Here is a 22,425-nt window from a genome sequence, read left to right on the forward strand (position 1 = left end):
TTAAGGTAGATGACAAGAAAAATTACACTTTGATGACAAGCAGGAAATATTCAACTGACATGAAGGAATTTATTTAGGCAAACACAACTGCAACTATTTTACATCATTTATAAACACTTATTCAGAACTTCCATCTTAGATTTGGTCTAAAAGACGTTGGTTGGTGTTTCATTGGGTTTTTTTGTTGCCTTTTTTAAAATTAGTGATTTTTAAGAAACAAGCAAGCAGGTTAGCTGGACTGACTGCTCTTCTCATTCTTTTAGGATTTCAGAAACTTTTTCTTTCACACATTCTATAAACCAAAGATGTTTTGTTGTCAAAGTGAGACACAAAACAGGAAAAATACATACATATGCACACAACTTACTTAAAATGGCCAAAACCCTTACAGTTTAAAAAACAGGTTAGATAAAATCTTACACATATAAAAGATTATTACAACTGCCCAGTAAATGGGACAATGATGTTATTTACCATTTAAGGTTACCAGTTTTTTTCTCTAGAGGTTTTAGCAATTAAAAAGTTGACAAATACACATCAACTCCAGTGAAATTCTACTTACTAAATTTTATCAGCAGTATATCTATTTCTCACTGTCTCATACACAGACACCATCTTCTGGCTACATACCAGTTACCAACTCAACCCAACTTCCCTTCAAGGTGCATCTTGCCTGTGTAAGAAATCTCACAAAATTGTCTCACACAACAGATTTCTTTGGCTGTTCACAATGTGAAAACTCCCCTCCTCAAAAGCCATGTCCTGATGCTTTACACAAGATGTACAGATGTATACATATTTAAACACTAATCAGTCTTGCCTGTAATTCTTGCAAGTTTTCTTCATGGTTGAATGTAAATCTTGTATCCAGAGCATTTTCTACATTTTCCAACCAACAACGCAGCTCATCAAGCTTCTTTCTGTACTCTATCAGCTGCTGGTTCTCTCCTTTTAGCCTTAAAAAGTGAAACAAGAAGTCAAGCACATCAGTCCTAAATTACTTCTGATGTCATGGTCAACTTTTTTTCAGCACTTGCAGAATTTTAAAGGATTCATATTATCATCAAAAGAGTCTACCACCATCATTAAAATACAAGATATTTACAAATAAATACTACTGCCTTAAAACCAGACAAATTTTAGTTCCAAAGTCATAAAATAGACTTTTAAAAGACTACAGAAAACATTCAACGTAAGTGATAGTAATGACAATACCTTCAGGCCTAATCATTCTAAGGTCACCGAATTTTTCCCCTGGAGGTTTTAGGGACATATATAACACTTCCACTAAATCACATAAAACTTTAATGAAATTTCTCAAAGTAAATAATTAAGCAAGATCCTATTTTATTCCTAAATGTAACAGGAGATGTTAAAAACACGTAATTACATAAAGTTCTTACTTTACAATATTGTGGAAATCTAAGAACTATATTGGTTCAATTAGTGTACCTCTGTCAGTGATAAAACTTAGTGTAAGGTACTTACAAGTTCAGCTTCAGCCAGAGAAAGTACCTGAGAAATTATTCCTAAAAGAGTCTGGTGTTATAAGGATATTATTTTTAAAACAAAGGAAAACTGTATAAAAAGTAGCTTTGTGGTTGCCATTTTGTGAGTTGTTCTAAACAAAGACTTACTAAGCAGTCAATTGTAGGTGTATTTATGAGAAATTTGTTCTAGAAGACAGTTCAAAACAGAGCTCCAAACATTAGGAAAATTCAGATTAATGACAGCATGCAATAGAATGCACTCTCTCTCCCAGTGTCTGCTCAATGAAATTCTCCTTATTGCATCTGTTCAGACATCCAAATTTTTGATTAACTTATTACCTTAGTTGTCTGTCCATGATCTCTGTTGTGATTGCTTTCCAGCGTCTATTCAATCCTGCCAGTTTCTCCTGCAGGAAGCTCCCATCTGTAGCAGACAGTTTCTGTATGATCCCCTCCCCGGTCCTGTTCAATGCTGCAATACTGGTCTGATGGCTGGTGACTCCCTCTTCAAGTTCCTGTCAGAAACATAAAAGCCACACAGAATTTTATTACTGACCTGAAGCGACTTTGATCTGGCTCATGATATGCAGGATGAATCCTGGGTGCATATTATTTTACTAAAAGAGGCACTTAAAACCATCTTATTTAGAAATGGATGCTGTTGACAAAGTTATTAATGTTTTTTTATTGAATGCAATTCAATTTTCTAGGTGTCATAAGAAGATAGTGACAGAGAATAGGCTATGAATATTACAAAGAATCACAAGAATTCACTTAGGACACCAGTTCTAAAATCAACACTCAACTTTGATTCATTTGATTCCTTTTCTTTTTATGTACAGCACTTCCTAGTGGTTTTAACAGATGGCTTGACTTTTAACTAGGTCTTTTCATAATCTATACCCCAAATATTTCTTTACCTTCAGTGTATTTTAGCTAGGATAATTATGGCATTGCTGCCATGGTCCCAGAAACCATGGAAAATCCATGAAGCTAAAGAAAGTCAGAAGATGTCAGGATTAAATCTTCGAACATCCCTAATGACTATAAAAGTCCTACACCGTTAGCAAAAATTTTGTTGCAACTAGATTAGGAATACGATTTTACTTCTCTTCAAAAAAGAGAAAACTTCAAGCAGCAACAAGGATAAAACAGAAGATGTGTCTTAGACAGAACTTACTTTTCCTTCACAACACACATCTGACACTTGGACACCTAATATTCCCAAAAGAAAAAAAAAAAATCTGATCCTTAAAGTTATGCTTTCTTCTTCTTATTTTAAAGGAAGCAAAATAAAAAAATATCAGGATACTAAATTCCAGAAGCAAAATCTGAAAAAAATCACACATAAGACCCCTGTAATTGGAATCTTCTTTTTTTCTAGATTTTTTGTACAAGGCAGTATCTCCAAAAGACATTTGTTTAAATAAATAATTTGCTAAGTTATAAATGACCTTTATTGGGGTCCATTTTTTTAAATTATGAGTCAAAGGTAAGTGAAATATTATACTGGATCTTTTATCTGATTAAGATATTTTTGAAGCTGTAACAAAACTTATAAACTGAAAATCATGCCAACATTTGAATTATCAAATTATCTCAAATCAATCCACACTAAGAGTGATCATATAACCCCATACTATAAGTAGGAGTTGAGTTCTTCCCCAAGAATAAATTTTAAACTGCAGCCAAAATAGAAATGTTAAGAGTTACTGCTTTTTGAAGTGTAATTGCACAGCCTCTCTGCAAATCCATATGTCTATCTACAAAACTACAATTTTAGATGAAAATCTAGACTGCTTCCAGCTTGCTCATTTTCTGCCCCAGTCCCACGTACCTGCTGATGCAGCCCGGCTGCCTGCAGCTCCAGGCTGCCATCCGGCCCGCGCGCGTCGGCCAGTAGCGCTTCAGCCTCCGCGATCCAGTGGGAGAGATCGTTGAGATCGCAGTGGAACTGCCTCCACGCCTCAATTGCTCTGTCAAAGCAACTGTGGGAAAACAGAGCAGTGAAAAATGACCCAAAATTTCAGCTAGAAGGCTAGGAATCCCACCCCAGTGAGTAGAAATTTGCCTTGCAGAACAGAAAGACTAACACACAGCCTGGGTAACCAAGTCCTAGTACTGAAGGCTTCCTGGCACAGTAGCAGCTGGTGAAAGCCAACAGCGCAGACTGTCATTAACTTCCAGGTGAAGGAAGAAAGGGCAGTCCTCAGCAAACTTGTTCTATCACTCAAAAAATAAAGATTGATTAGCTACATCAAACTGGTCTGCAGAACCCTTTCCTTCTTTATCATGAAACAATTCAGCTATCAGTGTGTAATATGAAATATGATTAATTGCTCAGATTTTTTTTTCTCCTTCATAAGGAGAAAATGGGGTGCTGGTGCCCAGAATTTATTAAGTGAAGGTGATTTTGATTATATATTTGATGATATAATATTACTAGTGAGCACACATAAGTAGGTCTTATAGTATTTAATCACACAATAATTTACCAGGTACTTCATTGTCATCATCTTTGCAGCCTCAAAATAATGTGTTGCTTAATTTGACGGGCAACATGTTCTTGCATGGAACAGACAGAATAACCACAGTCAGAAATTTTTTTTTGATAAAACGAGAGTTTTGTTATGCTAACAAGCTAACAAAGTAAGAGCATGAGAAAAACATGTCAGAAAGGAATGGAGTGGCTTGTTTTCTATTTATTGATTATTAACTATTCCAAACTAATAAAAATGGTCATCTTTAAAGACCTAAGAGGCCAAGACTACTGTTAATCAGAGGACCCTCTATTTTGACTGAGGAACTATGTCATTTGCAGCCCTTTACTGCAAACAATTGCAAATAATTGCAACAGTAAAGACTCCAGGGTTATTGCACATACATAGAAACAATCCGAAATGATCAGCATAATAAAGATATCTAAAACCAAACTTTAAAGAGCTACCATTGCAACTTTTTTTTTAACTGAGATTAATTAATTTCATCAAAATTAAATCTCATTTTACATAAGATCTGTATTTCTTGACATATACAGGGCTTATTTGTTATTATTAGCCAATTAAAAAGTCTTAAAAGAAGTCATAAAAATCTAAGATTTAAAGAAGTCTTAAAAATCTCCACTTTAATTTTTCTAACCTTATCTCCTAGTTCTACCATTTCAGTTTCAGCACATACCTTGATTTAATACCCTGGACCAACCTGTACACTGACCACAAATTTCAATGTCCCTTTATTTCTCACGTATGTTTCAGTCCAAGGATATTGTCTCATGACAGTAACTCATCTCACATTTTAAAAGATACATTCTAAGCACTTAAAATAGATTAAAAGAAAGTTTTATATGCTTCCTTAAAAATTACAGTTTTTCAGGGAGTTTTGGCCACATGACGTTTTCAGAATACAAAATTTAAAACTTCAGAAAACACTGAGGTACAAAGTTTGAACTTGCACCATTTCTGTTTTGAGACTACAGCTCCATCAGTATTTTGAGCAATGAGCAAAGTTTCACTCCAGTTTTGAGTCACATGCATGTGCTGCTGTTTCCCTACAGACTGCCTCATCTGAAAGCTAAAAGTACCAAATTCCTGTGACTGTTGCACCAAAACTTGGCTATCATTTGCCTCCTCTGCAGGAATCCATTGTTTCCAAACCTCATCTTATTCCCAAGTCATCAACACTTAGCACTGGGAGAAAACCCACAGCAAAATGAGCAGACCTAGCAAACCAGCACAGTTACAAACATTAAGTCTATATATACATACAAAAAACCCATTTTTACTCTACACACGTTCAAATGCAAATGTAGTCAGCAGGATTTAGTTGACTACTTAGAAGCTTTGATAAGTAAAGTTGAATTAAACTTGTGCTTGGCTTCATCAGAGCATTTACCAAAGGTTTAACTACTTAGCTGGCATTCAATCACAAAATCTTTACTACCTCTGAAAACTAAATCAATCTTTTGCCGGAGGCTCCAGATGCTGCTTCTTCTAATTTTGTCAAAATTTCCACCACTCCAGACATAGAAAAAAGCCAAATATGATTAAGGAGATAGTTATCCAGCTTATACTTAGTGCAACATTGGGAAAAGCAAGATTAAATTTGACTAAGAATTCTTTGTAGCAGAAAGGGTTTAAAAATACTAATGCCATTTTAATATTGCAATTAATAATGTCTTCAGTGATCAAAGAGCATGCTTCTATTAAAATTGCAGCATTTTATATATTCAAGAAGCTACATACCATTTATTTAAATTAGTAGCCCAGTAGTCCCTTTTTGTATGAAAATGAAGACGAGGTTTCTGGCTAACCCTGGCTACTTAATCAAAGTAAATTTGAGTAGATTCAACTGTACACACACTTACAAAATGTAAACATTAGTTAAAGCTTTCCAAGTAAGTTTCAAGTGGGAAAAAAGGGACAACTGAATCTTAGCACATAAAGCATCTATGAGGACAAAAAAATAGCTACCGGCATATAACTATGGACAGGCACCAGATTCAGCACCAAATTCAGCAGGTGACCACGAGCACCCAGCAAGAGCACAAAACTCTACAGAGCTGGCATCACTGTTTACTGATTTAAGAACCCACAGTAAAACAACATTGCCTGCTGAGTTATTAGAAATCTTGATCCTTCACTTATCCAGGGGTCCAGAATTTCTGGAAGTCTCTATTTGGATGATACCACAATCTGATTTTTATATCCCCACACAATTATCAGTGCTCTGAGAAAGAGTTGGAAACATCTGCTTATGTAATAACACATTCTTCCTAAAAACATCTCTTCAAAATACACTACCACATGTGTTTGATATCAGATTTCTGGTGCTACAAAGCAAGTAAACATAGTTTGGCATACCTCATGCCCTACAAAACTTCTGCATCATCCATTACCTTACATCATCATTAAAAAGGAAATACTGTAAAAGCAAATGAACTACAGTATAAGCCTTTGCATTTAATTTTAAATTTTATTAAATAATTTTCAGTCATTAAAGGGTTTTTTGCATAGCAGCAATCTCAGTGTACACTGCTGCTTGCAGTGTGAGCACCTTCAGCTTAGTGGTAACTTCCCAAATATGCGCTTTGACACTTTTACAAATTCCAATTTAAAATATTCCTCTAATACACTTTCCCAAGAATTACTAAGTGGTATTGAGTTTGTTTTTAAAGATTTAAAACTGATTCAGATAACGTAAAAAGTTTATTGTCTCTTCTATAAGGGGTGGGGAGAAATCAAACTTTTTGCCCAAGTGAAATTACACCTATTTGTGGCAAGGAAATTAGAAATACATATTTCCTAAGCACTTATTTTAGTATTCTCTTGTTTTCCTAACAACAGGAAAACCTAATCAGGTCATCTCTCATCTTCAGATACTTACAACAAATACTATTGACAACTGTCATAGGTGCTGTATTTTAAAAACCCTATTCTTTCAAACTGCATACTTCCTTCAAAAAACAAAAAAAATCAGCCTTGAATTCTTCATTAAAAGATGTCCTACTCAACATTATTCTACTAGAACTTTGCTTTGTGATGCTTTTACAAAAACAAAATTTTACATTCCATAAACAAAACCTTCTATTTCATAAACTAGAAAAAATGAGCCTCATGAAAGCACCCAAACTTCAATTTCCATGTTAACAGTTTCAACATTCAATAATTCTGGAAATTATTTTGTAATACCAACAAATAAAAGCTGATAACTCCCAAACTCATCTTCATCATTAAGGTACATTTGAAAAACACTTATATAAACATGTACATAAAATATTTACATGGCCACAGAGACCAATCATGCTTGACTTACCATTTACGATCATTGTACATTCTATTAATTCTGTCCCATTCTGCATTCAGCTGTGTTAGTGCATCTCCTATTTGTATTGCCTCAGGTCCAGATGCTTCCAATATAACATCAGGCTGCTTTTCATGTATTACTGCAATTTGATCCCCAAGTTTATCCAAAATATCTTTTATGTTCTGCAAGTACAGTAATAGCACAAGTCATTAGTAAAGTTAACACCAGCAGGAAATAAAAGAAAAATACCAAAAGATAATATTTTCAAAATTCTTTTCCAAAAATCAGCATCTACAGTAAGACCATGACCACCAGTAACATTTACAGTTTAAATCAGTTTTAGCAAATGAACTAAATAGTTTATCATACCCTTTAAGTGTGTATCCTTTTCAGGTATTTATGAAAAGGATGGAATAATTAATATATATCTAATTTGTTCCTAAGGTAAAGGGCACACCATACTTCTCAAAAGGACACTATCTTCACTATTAAACAAATCTACCCATGTCACTATACATACTCTTTCCTCATGTAAAAAAATGGACCACAAAATGCAACTTCATCATGCTTCACGTAACCTCCCATATGCACAGAACTGCAAAAGCATAAGGCTGCATAAAGGCTTTACATTTAAATGACAAAGTTAAAGTAATCAATTTCAAATACCACTGAACTATGATGTGAAAATTCCTTTAAACCAGATATTGTTGTAAGATAGCCTTGGTATTCAGAAGACAAACAGTCCATGCAGACAGTGGAATTTACTTATCTTTTTGAATTTAAAAGAGTAATGCTTCTAAAAATTTTATGCTCTGCTATTTGCTTTTTCTGAAAGCTATACCAAAACTTCAAAATCAGATGAGACACCTGCACCAAAAATGAAGTATTTTAAACCTGTCTTAACATAACCACTCCTAACTGCACTCAAGGCAGCACAGAAGCAGAGTAAGCAGGGTTAAGAGAATTTCATCAACAAAACAAAAGGCTTCCCCCTTTGTCAAAGGCTGGCACCATTCCCATATTTGCTTTTATAAAATATATAAAAAAACCAAAACATGAAAAATGGAAGCATGTGCACAGCAGAAAGGAAAGCATGTCAGAAAAGTGGACTGGAATTCTGCAAAGGTTCTAAGGACCTACATAGCAGCTGCAGAAACAGACAATCTAGCTCTTGGTGAGCTACTACACCTCAGATATGGCACATGGATCCTGCTATGATTCCCAGTCCAGAGAGGTACACCTACACTGCACCATGGCATGTGTAATTCCCTCAGAAAACATCCAATGGATGTTTTCTGAGGGAATCTATTTCACACTCTTTAGTATGGTAAGAATTAACCAGGGCTCATACTTCTCCATACTCAGCTCATATTTGACAGCAGGATTCAGTATTTTCAAGCATAATTTCTTCATCTCCTTTTGAAGAAGTTGAGGTCCTCAACTATTTCCTAACTATAAATCACACAGGCAAATCCAGTGGCTGACAATAAGAAGGGGGAGCTTAAAACTGAAAGAATATTGCTGTTTTGCTCATCACAACAGGTACCATCATCTTGTGGCCTCATACACAGCTCCATAAAAAGTCAAAAATCACCCTTTCTCCTGTTCCTATTTGAGCAATTGTTTTCACATGACCTAAGAACAGCAGCTGTATTATGGCTATCAAGTAGGAATGTAAGGAGATTTGCTTTAACATTTCTTTAAGTATTATGTAGACTATGATGGCAAATACAAGTGTCTACAACAAACTAAACCTTGCTCCCTCAATCTCCCACCCAGTTTTCATGCTGCTCCACTTTGTATCCAGATTATGCATAGAAAAAAATTAGCCAACAGAACTGTCATTTTTTAGTTTTCAGTGCATATTGATCCTGTATATACCAAGCAAAACCATAAATGTAGTAATAGAGTGGTTAAGGTGGTGGCCTTTCTTCTGCTGTTTCCCTTCTCCACTCTGAATATAATGCTTAGGCATGCAGTACCTTCAGTGCATCTTCCTGAGCTGAAAAATCCTCATAGATGCCCGTATTCAGCTCTGGTGCATTCAGAAGCAGTTCAACATCAGCCATGGCCAGCAAAACTTTGTTGATTTCAACCAAGTACTCAGCTGAGAAAGGCAAGGTCCTAACTCCTGTAGCAAATTGGCCTTTTAACCTCTGCTGGACAGGAATTGCCTGAAAACATGAAAATTCATTTTATAATTCAAGCAACAATCAATTTTATTAAAAAATCCTAAATCAATAAACTATACTCAGAATAATTACTTTTCTACATTAGAAAAGAAAACAAAGGCCTTTCTAGCAAGATTACATTAATTCAGAAAGGTGCCAGTCCTGCACAAGACAGTTTGTTTATTTTAAAAGTTAGGAAGAAGTTGATATCATGCTTCAAAATGACTCTGTATTATTCTAGATTAAAACTCCAAGCAATGGGAAGGGTACCACTGTTTCTATTAACTTGATCTTTACAATTTCCAGAAATAACACTTCTTGATTGAGCCTGTATCTAGTGTTACAACCCACTCTGCTTCCTTCTTTGCCAAGATACCAATTTACTGAAACACTTATTTCCCATCCATATTCTTTTCAATAAGCATCCCCACCCACATTTTCTAACCATTTTTTAAAAATAAATTAGTGCTCCACCAGTAGTCCAATATTTTGCAGCAATAAAAGGCAGTAACTCCTCCAGAGCTTGCCAATTGTTTTCTGCTCTGGCTGCAAGACTAGGCTATCTAGCCAAGTACCATGTTAGCAGATAAGAGACTAAGAACAGTAATTTAATGCAGCTTTTTCTTGGCTCACTAATAGAGGGCTGGATCTGAAACACTGGGAAGATTGCTACAGAAAACCATCCCTCTGCCATGCCTGGCAAAAATTTAGCAGAGGCAGGTAAAGCAGACTGAAAGAAAACATTTTTAGTAGAAAATGTTTCTTGTCAAACAGGATTCTGTTACCATCTCTGAAAACAGCCTAGTTCTTTCAAATTATCAAAAAATAAAGCCCACTTCCAAATATTGAAGAACTCAAGCAACTTTAAATCACCATATCGTACTTGGTGAGTGAATCAAGCAAGACAGAGGCACGGGACTGTGGGATTTACTAACAGCTAAGAACACTCTAAAGAGTGAAGAATAAATGTATGCTCCTAGCAATTTCAGCCAGTGAATTTTACTTTGCAATTTGTCTGGGCTGGGTGCACACATGAAAATCTCTAGCAGAGCTGACAACCAATAAAATATTAAAACCAAGTGGCTTTCAAACACCTGTCTGTATCTTCCTCCTTCACATGCTTCGGACAATTTCAAATATGTCACTCAAATTAACAGGAACCTAACATAACCAGCATATGTAGTGCAAATTAAGCAAGGACTGCAGCAGAAAAGATATGTTCACATATTCACAATTCAGGACTTCACATGCACTAAATGTTCCTAGGGATTTTCATTGTTTTGTGTTAGTTTGGTTTTTTTTCTTTTGTAAAATAGACAGTCATCCTGTTCTGAAACTGGGGACACAGCTTTGCTTCCACAAGACCTTTACCACTAAATATGAATTGCTCTCAGTCACTCATTGCACCCCAAAGAAACAGGGTACAAGGACATAGTCTACACGTCTAGAAACAAGAACTACAGAAAAGCATCACAAACTATTCAGTACTGCTTTTGATTCAGTACAGCAAGCAAGCACCACAGTTAAAAACAAGGCTTACTCCATTTGCTTTAGCTACAAACCCAGCTTCTTGGTCCCTGATGCTCCCCAAATGCATTTTCTTGAGGCTCTGCATATATTTTATCAGCTTCCATCAATGAAATTCAGAGCAGAAGCCCAAGGCTTAGACAGTGGCATGATTTCCTGTGGAAGGAGAGGCCCCAGTTCCTAAGAAATCAGTCGGTGCAACTCAAGGTACGTTTTCCCTAATATTAAACTCATCAAGGTAAGAAAAAGCACCAGGATGCCTTCTACAGCACAGCCATCTGCAACATCTTCACAAGGCATTTTCTCTAGCTCCCAATCACTCCAGAAGTCCCATTCTCACACAGGCAGCAAGACTTCACCCACTTGAATAGGTCACTGGGCTTTACTATTTTTCTACTTCCCACACACTGCTTTGTCTCCCATTGGAAAAAACTCTGAAAAGATTTAAAACAGCACATGTTGTCATGCAGCAAACTTGTTCTGTACTTGTGCATTGACATGTTCTGAAACTTTCTGCTTTCCCAGTAACACCATCCTGGGCCAGATTACTCTTCTTGGCTAAGCAGTGAATTCCTCCTGATGCTGCTCCTTCAGAGTATACCCTCCTTGCTAATCTCCTCCAGCTGCCTCCCATCACTGAGATGATGCTTCCTCCTCTCACAATCCTCATTCTTAAAGGTGAACATAAGTGCTATAAACACATTAGTGCTTCAGTACAGCAGAGTTTTTAATTGGTCAGCTGTTCTTTACCTTTCACTGCAGAATGGAAGCTTCTAAAATGCAGCATAATATGCTAAAAAATAGAAGTGGAGTTTTATGTAACTCTCTCACAGTTACCTGATAAATACCTAAATATCACAGATGTTGGTTTTGGTTGCTTGGCTCTTTTTTCTTTTTTTAATGAAGGGAAAAAAAAACCCTCAGGTAAGCAATCTTTTCACAGAATCAGAATGGTTTCATTTGGAAAGGGACATTAAAGATCATCTCATTCCAGCACCCTGCCATGGGCAGAGACATCCTCCACTGTATCAGGTTGCACAAAGTCTCATCAAACCCATACTAGAACACTTCCAGGGATACGGAATCCACAGCTTCTCTGGGCAACCTGTTCCAGTGCCTCACCACCCTCACAGTGAATAATTCCTTCCTGATGTCCATCTAAACCTGCCCTCTTACAGATTAAATCCATTGCCCCTTGTTTTACTCCTCCATGCCTTTGTAAAAAGTCCCTTTCCAGCTTTCCTGTAGGTACTGGGAGGCTCCTATAAGACTCTCTCCAGAGCTCTCTTCTCCAATTTAAAGAGAGACAGAGGTCTTTTACAGGAGCAGTGCTTCAGTCCTCCCACAATTTTTCTTCAGCATACACAAATAAAATGTCAATCTAGAGTTATTTAAAAGGAAATCTGACTGGAGGACTTAATAGTCCTTTTCTACTTTAATTACATTGTTGATAGAGCATGCTTAATAAATTTGCTCTCTCTTTAAATACTAGCGAAAACAAAGGATTGGAGGAATAAAGAGAATATTTGGTTATTACTGAAGATTCTATAAATAAGGCCACTCAATAAGAATGGTTAAAAATGCTTTTAATCTGGAGGTCAAAAAAAATTTATTTCCCCCTATACTCAGCATACAGTTTAACCTGCAATTCAGAATTCAGTTTCACTTTTTTTTTCCCATCTCCCCTTTTACACTTCAATATATTTTGAACAAAATCTGCTAATGATTCTACTCAATAAGATTTTCTGACTTGCTTCCAAGTGGATTTTGGAAACTACTGCCCTAGATGTTGAAATAAAATTAAACAATTTACCTCCTTGGATGTTTAACTATATAAGCCAGTTTTTAAATCTCAAGATATTTCAGAGCCAGTTTTCTAAAAATGGTTTCCCAAAGCTCATGTCCATTTAATTAATGCATTCAGAAAAAAATTGTTCATGTTTAAGTAATCCAGAACCTTTCCTATAAAAATCATACTAGAAAAACAAATACATTTTCTTTATTGCAGAAATAATACTTCAAGAGCCTTCAAGACAATGCTTCGGTTTATAGGAAAAAATGCACTGTGCCTTTAACTGCATATTCACTGCAGTTGCAAAAATACCAATATTCACCATCTGCAAAATTACCTTTTTCACTTCAAAACAACTTCCTAAAACCTGGAAAAATCTCTCAGGAATTTAGGCAACAAATTTCCTCTGCAATTTAAGGTTTAATTCTTTCCTTTCCCTCATTTGGAACAAAGGCACAATAGTCCAATTTAAATAAATACTAAAACACTGTTAGAAAAGAAGGACCTCTAGGAGAGATGTAAACTTCCAGGGCACACTTTTCTTGCTAATGGATCTGTGGCAAAACAAGGCTTACTCAAAAGTACCTACAATGCAGAAGGATTACCAATATTTCAAAGATATTTTAACTCCATAATCCCTAGGAGCATAAATTATGAGGAATATTTATGATCCAGCTACTTCCAGCAAATCAATATATAGATATGACCTTCAAGCACCATAAATAAGTCCTCTCCTCCACACTTGCTTACAAAAGCATAAATAATGTATTTCATAAAAGCCCAATTGAAGTCTACTCCCCAGCTCAGCAGCTGAAATCTTCCTTTCCCTCCCTGTTTTGCTCATATCAATTAGCAGTTTGTCTTTCTCTTACTGCAGCTTCCTTACATCAAGGTGAGTGCTTCAGCCACCTGCACTCCAGCAGGTCAAGAATTCATTTAGTGCTTCTCAGTCCTAGGCTGAGATGAGCAACAAGCACTGCAATTTTCAAGTCTGGTGGCTCCAAGAAAATTCTGGAGCAAGACTGATTATCTAAAATGATGACATTTGGGAAGACTATTTCTCCCTTTAGCAATGTTATGGTCTCACACCATTTTCAGTGTTCAAGATTGATTAGTAGAGCCAGTGAAAGAACAAGCCATAAAAGTAAAATAATGCTACTTGAGACAAGCTGCCTCAGCACTCAAATATCAGAAATCCACAGGCACAGGCACATGAAGCAAAAGCAGCAGTTTGAATTTCCACATTTCACACCAGTAATGAAAACTTCTGTGGTCCTTTTGTGACAGTCTAGCTGACCTGAGCAAGGATAATGTTTCTCCATTAAGAGTCTATTTTAATTGCTACGGTAATCCATATTGACATGACATTCTGCATTCAGCAACCAGATTCACTTATCCAGGAATGGATCTAGCAGTAGCAGGGATTAGCTGAAGTATATCCCTTTAAGAAAAGGGCTTTACAGGAATGAAAGTATCTTCCTTAGAGAAGATCAGTCAAGCTGAAGTGAGACCAACAGTGACAAGGACCCGTCTGAAGCATGACTGGACTGCCCCCATTAGCAAAGAGCCCTGCAGGTGCACCATTTTTCCATTTCTGTCCAGTAATTGATTCATTCAATGCATCTGATGGTCAAACAGAAAAACGGAATAATGTTGTTTCACTTTAAATACACATGGATCCCCATTCCTTTCAAAAAAATTCCAGAGCATCAGTCAGGTCCCCAAGCTTACGTCACCAGAAGAGACTACTGGAGACCCAACAGAGCAGTCAGATGTCAGACTGTTCCACAAACCCGGGCCCTCTTTGCTGCCCAGCTCTTCATGGGAGCCTTACAATGTGAAACAGTCTTTCTAAAAAGCAGCAGATCTAAAAGTTGATACTGAATGGCCTGTGTGACAGAGGACAGCAGACCATCTATAACCTGCAGCTGAAGCCACACAGCACTAGCTGTGAACGCAGAGCACCACATTATGATTTCGTGGTGCAAGTCTCACAGGGTGCCAGAGCATGCTACCAAGTGTGCTGGTTCTGGGTTAAAAAATTACAAAGCAGTCAAAAAGATTTATAGATGTTAATTACGGAACCCTCATATGCAGAAATTGAAAAGTCCTTGACAGATGACCTAGCCCTCAAGCTTGTTCAAGACATTAATTACTGCTTCACAAGGTTCTTCACTGTTATTGCCTAAAATATTAATGTAATTACCACAAAAACAAGTGTTTTTAAGGATGGAGAGGAGAAATAAAAGAGATTTAAAGCACCACCAAAAAATTATCCACAAAGTCACAACAAAAGCAATCAAAAAATATCTGTATCCTCAAAAATTAAGACATACAACTTTCTGGGCAGTCAGTTTTATCAAACCCTGACATCATATCAGTTGCAAAATTGTTTGTCAAGATACACACACACACATTATCAGAAATACCTCAACCTTTGTCTATTTTATTAATATTCATTGGGTAGAGTAATATCCATTACATGAGGGCAGTTATCCCTCTCTAAGCACTTGAGGCAGGAAAAGACAGCAGAGGTGTTACAATACCCTGACAACAGGATGCAGAGGCACTGGATTAAAGCCTCAAACAAGGCTTTTATCATACCTGCACCAAACTGATATTAAATCTAGCTGTTTGAGTTAAGAGTTTTTAAAAAACGTTACGTGTAATCCTCATGGATCAAGACTGGCAAGACAAACTTTCCTGAAACAGGCTCACTGTCCAGATCACAGCCTAAGATTTGGGTCGGAAGGATGAGATCTTTTGGACCTATGATGACTATGTAGAAATCCCAAACTAGCATATGTTGATAATTTCCTAACAAAAAATGAATGCTGTCATTTTGAAACACTTCTTTCCACAGAGGTGTCCAAAGAAGATCACTAGACTAGATTAAACTCTAGTGCATGAATCTCTAAAGTTCATACACACCATTAACTGTTGTTCTAAGAAACAGAAGCCTCATTTACCTGTAGTTTTTGTTCATCCTCCACACCTTGCAGCCCTGACAGACGGTCCTCAGCCTCATTCAGCCACTTCATTAGACTATCATGTTCCTTCTTATACTGGGAAAACACTGGAGAGAGTTCCACCGCCTGCCTCCTTTGAAATGACCTGCACTCCTATAATCCAGTGTATTGGAAAATATGGCGTAAAAAGAGGGAAGTAGTGAACAGCATAGGTCTTATTTATTTGAAAAACAAAAATACTTGAGGGATTCATTTGAAGGAGCAAATTCCAAAATATGCAATACTACTAATTTATTTTTGTAATAGCTATATTCTCTTTATCTGCATAGACATGTAATCAAAGACTGCCTGATGGTCTTGCCCTGCACCTTTGAACTACACCTCAGCTTGTCAACTCTAGCATGATTCAAACAGGTGAGCTAAAAGGAGCATCTTTGCTCTAGACAAAGCCATTTTTAACACAGAATGTGTATGCAAGCACCACAACATGCTGCAGTGACTGCTAATACCCTCTATAGGAGGAAAGAGGAATTTGGGAGCAGGCTCAATCACAAAAAGGGCTTCTGCTGAGAGGTTGGTATGTTTGTGTACATGTGTATCCATAGTCACTCTTCACACACCCTGGTGGTGGGGTTAAACCTCTGTTCAAGGGCCAGCAAAGACAGGTGAAGCAAATGACCAACTTGATGCACCCACCTATTTGGGTCAATACATAGGGTGGCCCTCTGTGAAGCTGTGAAAAGGGACCTTAAAAATCAAAACTATTCCCCCAAAACCTAGAAATGGGAAAATTCATATTTTGGAATTGCAAAGATTCAGAGAGTCAGATTGTGTGCACACACATTTAACTCTTCCCCAGAGAATCACATATGCTGAAAAAATCATAAGGTATAAAATACGGATTACAGGTTGCAAGTGGGATACCAAAGGGAAATTTGATAAATGAGCTGTAGTAACTACCATAACTGTACCTGCAAACTGTTGTACTTTTTCTGCAGAAGCAACAATTGTAGGCGGATCTTCTCTCTCCTATGGTCCTCCATAGGCTGCTGGAGCAACTGCCCTCCTCTTTGTAAAACTTCTTCAATCTGAGCTCTTTCTTGATCCAGCTAAAATTACACAAATCTCTATTATCTACAGAAATTAATTTTAGAAACATTAGCCACTCAGATAGTAACAGCGATTGTACCAAACTTTTGTCTTAATCCAAATGGGAGCCAAACAAATTCAAGCAGATATTCTCCTCAACAACTACCAAATCATAAAATCCAACTTTCCATAAACTTTAAAAAGAGATGTACTAAAAGAAATTTAATGAACCAGCAGTGTGCATTCACATCAATAGGGTATTATGACTTTAGCTCCATTTCTATTCTAGATATTCCTTGACAATAATAAGCAAGCTCAGGGCAGAACAGCACAAAATTAAAAATTCAATAAATATAAAAACAGTATAAAAGGAAGGCTATGTTCTATAACCATAGGCCCTTCTATAGAAATAGTTTAAAATTTGTGTTCTGTAATGTACATGGCGTTTTCCATAGACTTATATCCAGCTTTCCAGCTCAGTTTATAGTATTGGAGCTGCTTAAAAGGAAGGCAGATAGAGTGGACTGACATGAATTTACCTGATTTTGCAGGCAACGAGGCCATAGTGGACAAGATGCTAAAAAACCTATGGCAGTTTTATATGGGTGAATAGCAGAGTCTAGATAAGAATCTAGAAGATAAATTTTGTTCAAAGCTTTTATTTGGACTTCCCAAGATACAGCCACATTACAAGACTCTTACTTGCACCCTACCTCAAGCATCCTCTGAGCTGGCCTATGCACTGTGATTCATTTTATCATACCAGTTTAAATTTGAACCTCATTCAAACATCATTCAAATGCAGGAGGGATTTCTTACAAAAAGCTACTTTGAGTAGGAGATAGACGATAGATAAACAAAAATCACATTTCACTACTTGTATTCTATAAAATTGTGATGAAAATACCAACTCAAGTATGATTAGTTACACTCAGACCAGCATCCAAGAGGAAATAGCTATGGGAAAAGTATTGGAAAATTGTGCAGGGTATCCAACAACTTAATAGTTCTCTTCCTTTTCTACCCTTAATTTAAAGGCATTTAATCAGAATTCCCCCTCAAAGTCTGGAGCAATGCAACATAGGGACAAAATAGGAAGTTATTTATTTAATTAATTATTTGTTCTATTGCTCACAAACCTTCTCCTCTTCCCCACTCAATTCTGGATGCTTTTCCAGAACTTTTAACATATTCTGTATGTCACTTTCAAATTCATCCAGGTCTAGAAAAGCCACTCTAGCTTCACGGGGCTCTGACATGACAGGAAGTCGTTCTTGTCCAACAAGCATCTGCAAAGCAAAATAAAATCTTGGTCAAGCTGAACCTTTAGTCTAAGCAGTCCCATACAATCCCCCATGAACAGGTATATCAGTCTGCAGGACCATTAGATAGCAGTACAAATCAAAAATTTAAGAGTTATATGAACTGAGAGATGGCTTGAACACACTTGGTAGTTATTATCAAGTTTCCGCATTCAAACTTCAATCTGAGTATTTTGTCCTCAAAATAAATGAAACATCTCCAGTCACATCAGCTTATGGTATTGTTTCGTAGCTCACAAATATGTACTGAAATATATACAATTTTCTGAACAGTTCTTTGTAAATTTTCCCATGAAGCACAAGTCATCACCTGCTACTCAGGTGAAAAAAAAAGCAGCTGGTCTAAAAATCAGTCTATTTTTCACATATAAATACCTACACTTAAAGGAGCACTCAAAAGCAGCAGAGCGCTGTTCTAATAAACAATGGCCTATCCACTACAGCCAGTTGCCATCTTCTTGGCACAGATTCCCCAAGCAAGTTCTGGGGCTCGTTCATCCTCACCTTGGCACTTTTGATGTGCTGAGAGACCTTCTCAAAATTACGGTTGAGTTCTGCCAGTTTGGGCTCAACAAGTTCCCGGCAGGACACGCCCCGACCGTTCATTAAGATGACAGCCTGGTCACGGACGTTATCCACTCGGAGACTGACGTCATCTAGCTCAGATGTTAAACGCTGAGAAGTGAAAGAAAATAAAGAAAATTAAAATGGTCACCTCCTAGGCAAGGAGAGAGACATCTAAAAGTAAACAGGAAACAAATCTGACATCATTCAGAATCCATGAGTTGACAGATGACACAACATTTCCTACCTTCACAGTTTCCTCCTTTTGGCTAGCTGACTTCTTCTCAATTTCATCCAGTAAGGCTTCAGCCTGATACAACCAAGTACTTATGTGAGCAACGTTTTCATCAAAAATTTCCAGCTGGCCCTGGTGATTCTGGAAAAAGATGAAAAAAATGTATGAATATGAGAAACTTCTAAAAATCCAACAAAAAATCCTAACAACAACAACAAAAAATGCACAAACTCAAAAAAATTATCAAATAAATCAACCGTGCCAAAATATTATGAGTAGATAGATAAAATAGTGTTTTGGACATACTTTGGAATGAAACACTGAAAATTAGACCATACCTTTCATCTTCACTAATATTTACAAAAATTCAATTTTCATTCTAGACCCTTTGATAATATAATTTCTAATTCACAGAAAGATAAATAGAAGTAGCTGAGGTAGTTTGTACAATTAAAGATAGACAATGTATTACAACAACCAAAAACTCCACAATTTTTTCTACCAGCACTAGCAGGTACAACAGTATCCACTGTGTGTGGTTATTCAGGTCTTTAAATTGGAAAGGGACTATGCCAAATTTACAAATTAATCATGTGTTGATATTTTACTGATTGCATAAAAATATTCCTTCCTCTTAAGAAAAGTAACAAAATTGTAGACATGTTAATTAGGTCTGTTTTCACATGCAGTCAGAAATTGTAACATTAGGTGCCCCAGACAGATGTAATGTTATTTTGTGTATCAGATTCAGAGAAGTAACAATCTGTTTAAGCCTTTCACCAAAACAAAAAGGTAGACAAAATTTGCTCTTTCAGAATAACAAAACAAAGGGAGGAGAGAAAAGAGAGAAGGCCTATGATTGTGCTTTGTAAGGTTAAATTGTTCTTTTGCTACATGGAGCTATAAATTTCTTGATGTTGATTTAGAGAGCACAGACTATACTTGTCACCAGATATGAACATAATCTAGAAGTATTTAGTTATGGATCATCCTTATGGCATTTACACATAAAGGTAAACTACCTGACTACTCCTAAAATGGAATTGGACTACAAAATTAACACTATCACCTGCAACAGGAACTGGACAGCAGGCACAGGGCTCACCATCCATTCATACACTAAAGTTTCCACAACTCCTGCCTTCAGAAGTCCCTGATATGGGTTGATTGTAATAACTAGCTAAACAACACCAAAATACCTTATTTATATAAAAGCATCAGTCTGATACTAGTATCAGTTGTAGACTGTTTCATGTCCATTTAGCTTAATTAGCAGCTTTAGGTGTATAATATGCTTGGGCTTTCATTTAATCAGCCAAATAGATGTTGTTGCCATACTTGAACACTTGCAGCTGTGGTCTGTCCAAAAGAGCAATAGACTGACAGAGTCACAAGTGCTTTGCTGAACACCACCACAAAGTTATCCATTGTCCACTAAATAGCCATCATTCAGGTCTCAAGGAATTTATCAACACAAAACAAATGTTCGTGTTGGTGCTGGCACAGAGGCTGAATATTCAGGCTGAATAAAGAGCAGGACATGCAGCAGGTCAGTTTCCAACTTCCTCATGACTTACCTCTCCATCTACAGCATAAACAGATATCTATTCCACATTTTTTAAATGCATAAGGTGTCATGGAAGCTTCACTTTACAGTAAAGTGAGACAAGTCAAAACTCCAGCTGCTCCAAAGAGGTGGAAGGAGAGCTACCCTGAATATTTCTCATGCATGCAACTTACCAACAAGGTGTCACACCAGTCCTCAGTCCAGGTTCGAACTCTGCTCCAGCCAGCATTAAGGACACACAGCTTCTCCTCCAGGACAGCCTCACTCCCTTCCACCAGGGACTGGAGTGCAGTGCAACTTTCTGTGATGCTCTTCAGATCAGCCTTCCTCCTCTCCAGCTCTCTTAGCACATTCTGAAACAAGTTCAGCCATTAAAACTGCACTGGTCCCAAACACAAGGGAAGGTAATTTTTACATCCACAGGAAACAAATATATTGTAGGTGATCTTCACTTGTGGAAAGAATTACACCACGTGTAATTGCCTTCTGTTTACAGTAACTCTCCGTAGATCATGATCTCATTTTTTAAGAGAGAGTGAGAGCACAATGCATGTAAAGTGTCCTGAACAACTTAGGGACTCTTTTGGTTTGTTGTCTTAGATCATCTTCAACATTTCTTTTCATTATGTAGGTAAAGCAAATGCATCACACTACGTTGCAAGTCCATTTTTAAAAGGTTTTTTTCTGCACTGCAAAGCACAAAACACTAATTTCAAGAGACACTCTGCATTCCTCTGTATCTTTTCCTATTAAAGTACTTTTACAGTTGGCAATAATGAGAAACATGGTAGGCCAGTGCTAAATATTTTTTTGAGAACCATCACAACTCATTACTGCAGATGTTCAATTCAGTTGCTACATATTACAGAATCCCTACTGCTATATTATCTATATAGAGATATGTAAATACATGTATCTTTAGCTCTACCCTTTTTTCCAAGCCATCTCTGCTTTTAAATAGTTTTTTTAATCCATAAACCCCACCTTTTTTGAAAGTATGCATAGTGTAAATTGTAAATTAAGCAATATGTCATCTCTTAAATATCAGGACAGTTTCCATGTGGAAAACAGATCTCTTGCCATATAAGATCACCAATTATTACTGATGATATCTCCCTACTTAGAAAGTTCTTTGCTGCCAGTGTACAGTGTGGTGAAGAATCCACTTAATCACAGCCAGCGTCTGGAGCTCCTTGAACATACTATCTGTGAAGTAACTTATTCCTTTATCATAACTTATTATCTTAGAAACAGAAATAAATACTCAAGTTTCTACATTTTAAAATTGCCTCCAGAAAACTTGAAAACAGAAAGGACAACTTTGTATGCAACATATAGGACTTGTCCTCCTGCTGGTGAAGTATAACAGTCTTTACATGCATGGCTTACAAATCTATGGTATACTTCCAATAAGGATTCAAAAGTTTGTTTGGAGAGGAATCTTGGGCATGCTGCCACAGCAAAATCCTAGCACTAATAATTGCTAGTCCTGATTGAAATGCCTGAGAACAGGTTACATTAGACAAGTTTGCAATTTGGTGAGTTTTCAAGTTTTAAGACTGCAGACAGACCCACTCCAGAAGTAAAAGGTGACAGAAAACAAAAACTGGAAAGGTCAGTACTGCTGAATTATATCATCTGGCACTTGCTGCTAACCCTTAGTAATATCCAAATTTCTACAGTGGGAGAAAATATGATTACTCTGAAGAAAGTAACTAACACATTTGCCTGTTTCCATTACAAGCTTTAACTTGTAGGCAAAAGAAAATAAGGAATTACAGTGGCCTCTTATTTTGCAAAGTCACAATTTTGAAGACAAAGCTGTTTCAATGAAAAGTTACAAACTCAAATTTTCATTGAATGCACTTTTCATTCAATGCAATTTCAGTTTGTTCTA

The 22,425-nt window shown here is 36.7% G+C and overlaps 1 protein-coding gene across 4 annotated transcripts in view; it reads right to left on the reverse strand.

Moving 5' to 3' along the window:
* UTRN (utrophin) overlaps positions 1-22,425 on the reverse strand; it is a 339,422-nt gene that overhangs the window by 198,669 nt on the left and 118,328 nt on the right. For 3 of the 4 annotated variants that reach the window (XM_071433386.1, XM_071433396.1, XM_071433379.1), the window contains exons 35-45: positions 20,702-20,881; positions 18,974-19,102; positions 18,667-18,837; positions 17,980-18,129; positions 16,723-16,860; positions 15,752-15,904; positions 9,275-9,466; positions 7,302-7,474; positions 3,328-3,478; positions 1,830-2,005; positions 821-956 (exon numbers count right to left, since the gene is read on the reverse strand). In XM_071433386.1, coding sequence (XP_071289487.1) covers positions 821-956; positions 1,830-2,005; positions 3,328-3,478; positions 7,302-7,474; positions 9,275-9,466; positions 15,752-15,904; positions 16,723-16,860; positions 17,980-18,129; positions 18,667-18,837; positions 18,974-19,102; positions 20,702-20,881 — 1,749 coding nt within the window. The remainder of the gene's footprint in view (positions 1-820; positions 957-1,829; positions 2,006-3,327; positions 3,479-7,301; positions 7,475-9,274; positions 9,467-15,751; positions 15,905-16,722; positions 16,861-17,979; positions 18,130-18,666; positions 18,838-18,973; positions 19,103-20,701; positions 20,882-22,425) is intronic. The other variant, XM_071433405.1, reaches the window with a different exon arrangement.

The sequence above is a fragment of the Agelaius tricolor genome, unplaced genomic scaffold (assembly GCF_023055355.1).
Source record: "Agelaius tricolor isolate 1412-34295 unplaced genomic scaffold, bAgeTri1.0.p SCAF_1, whole genome shotgun sequence".
In the NCBI taxonomy this organism is placed as follows: domain Eukaryota; kingdom Metazoa; phylum Chordata; class Aves; order Passeriformes; family Icteridae; genus Agelaius; species Agelaius tricolor.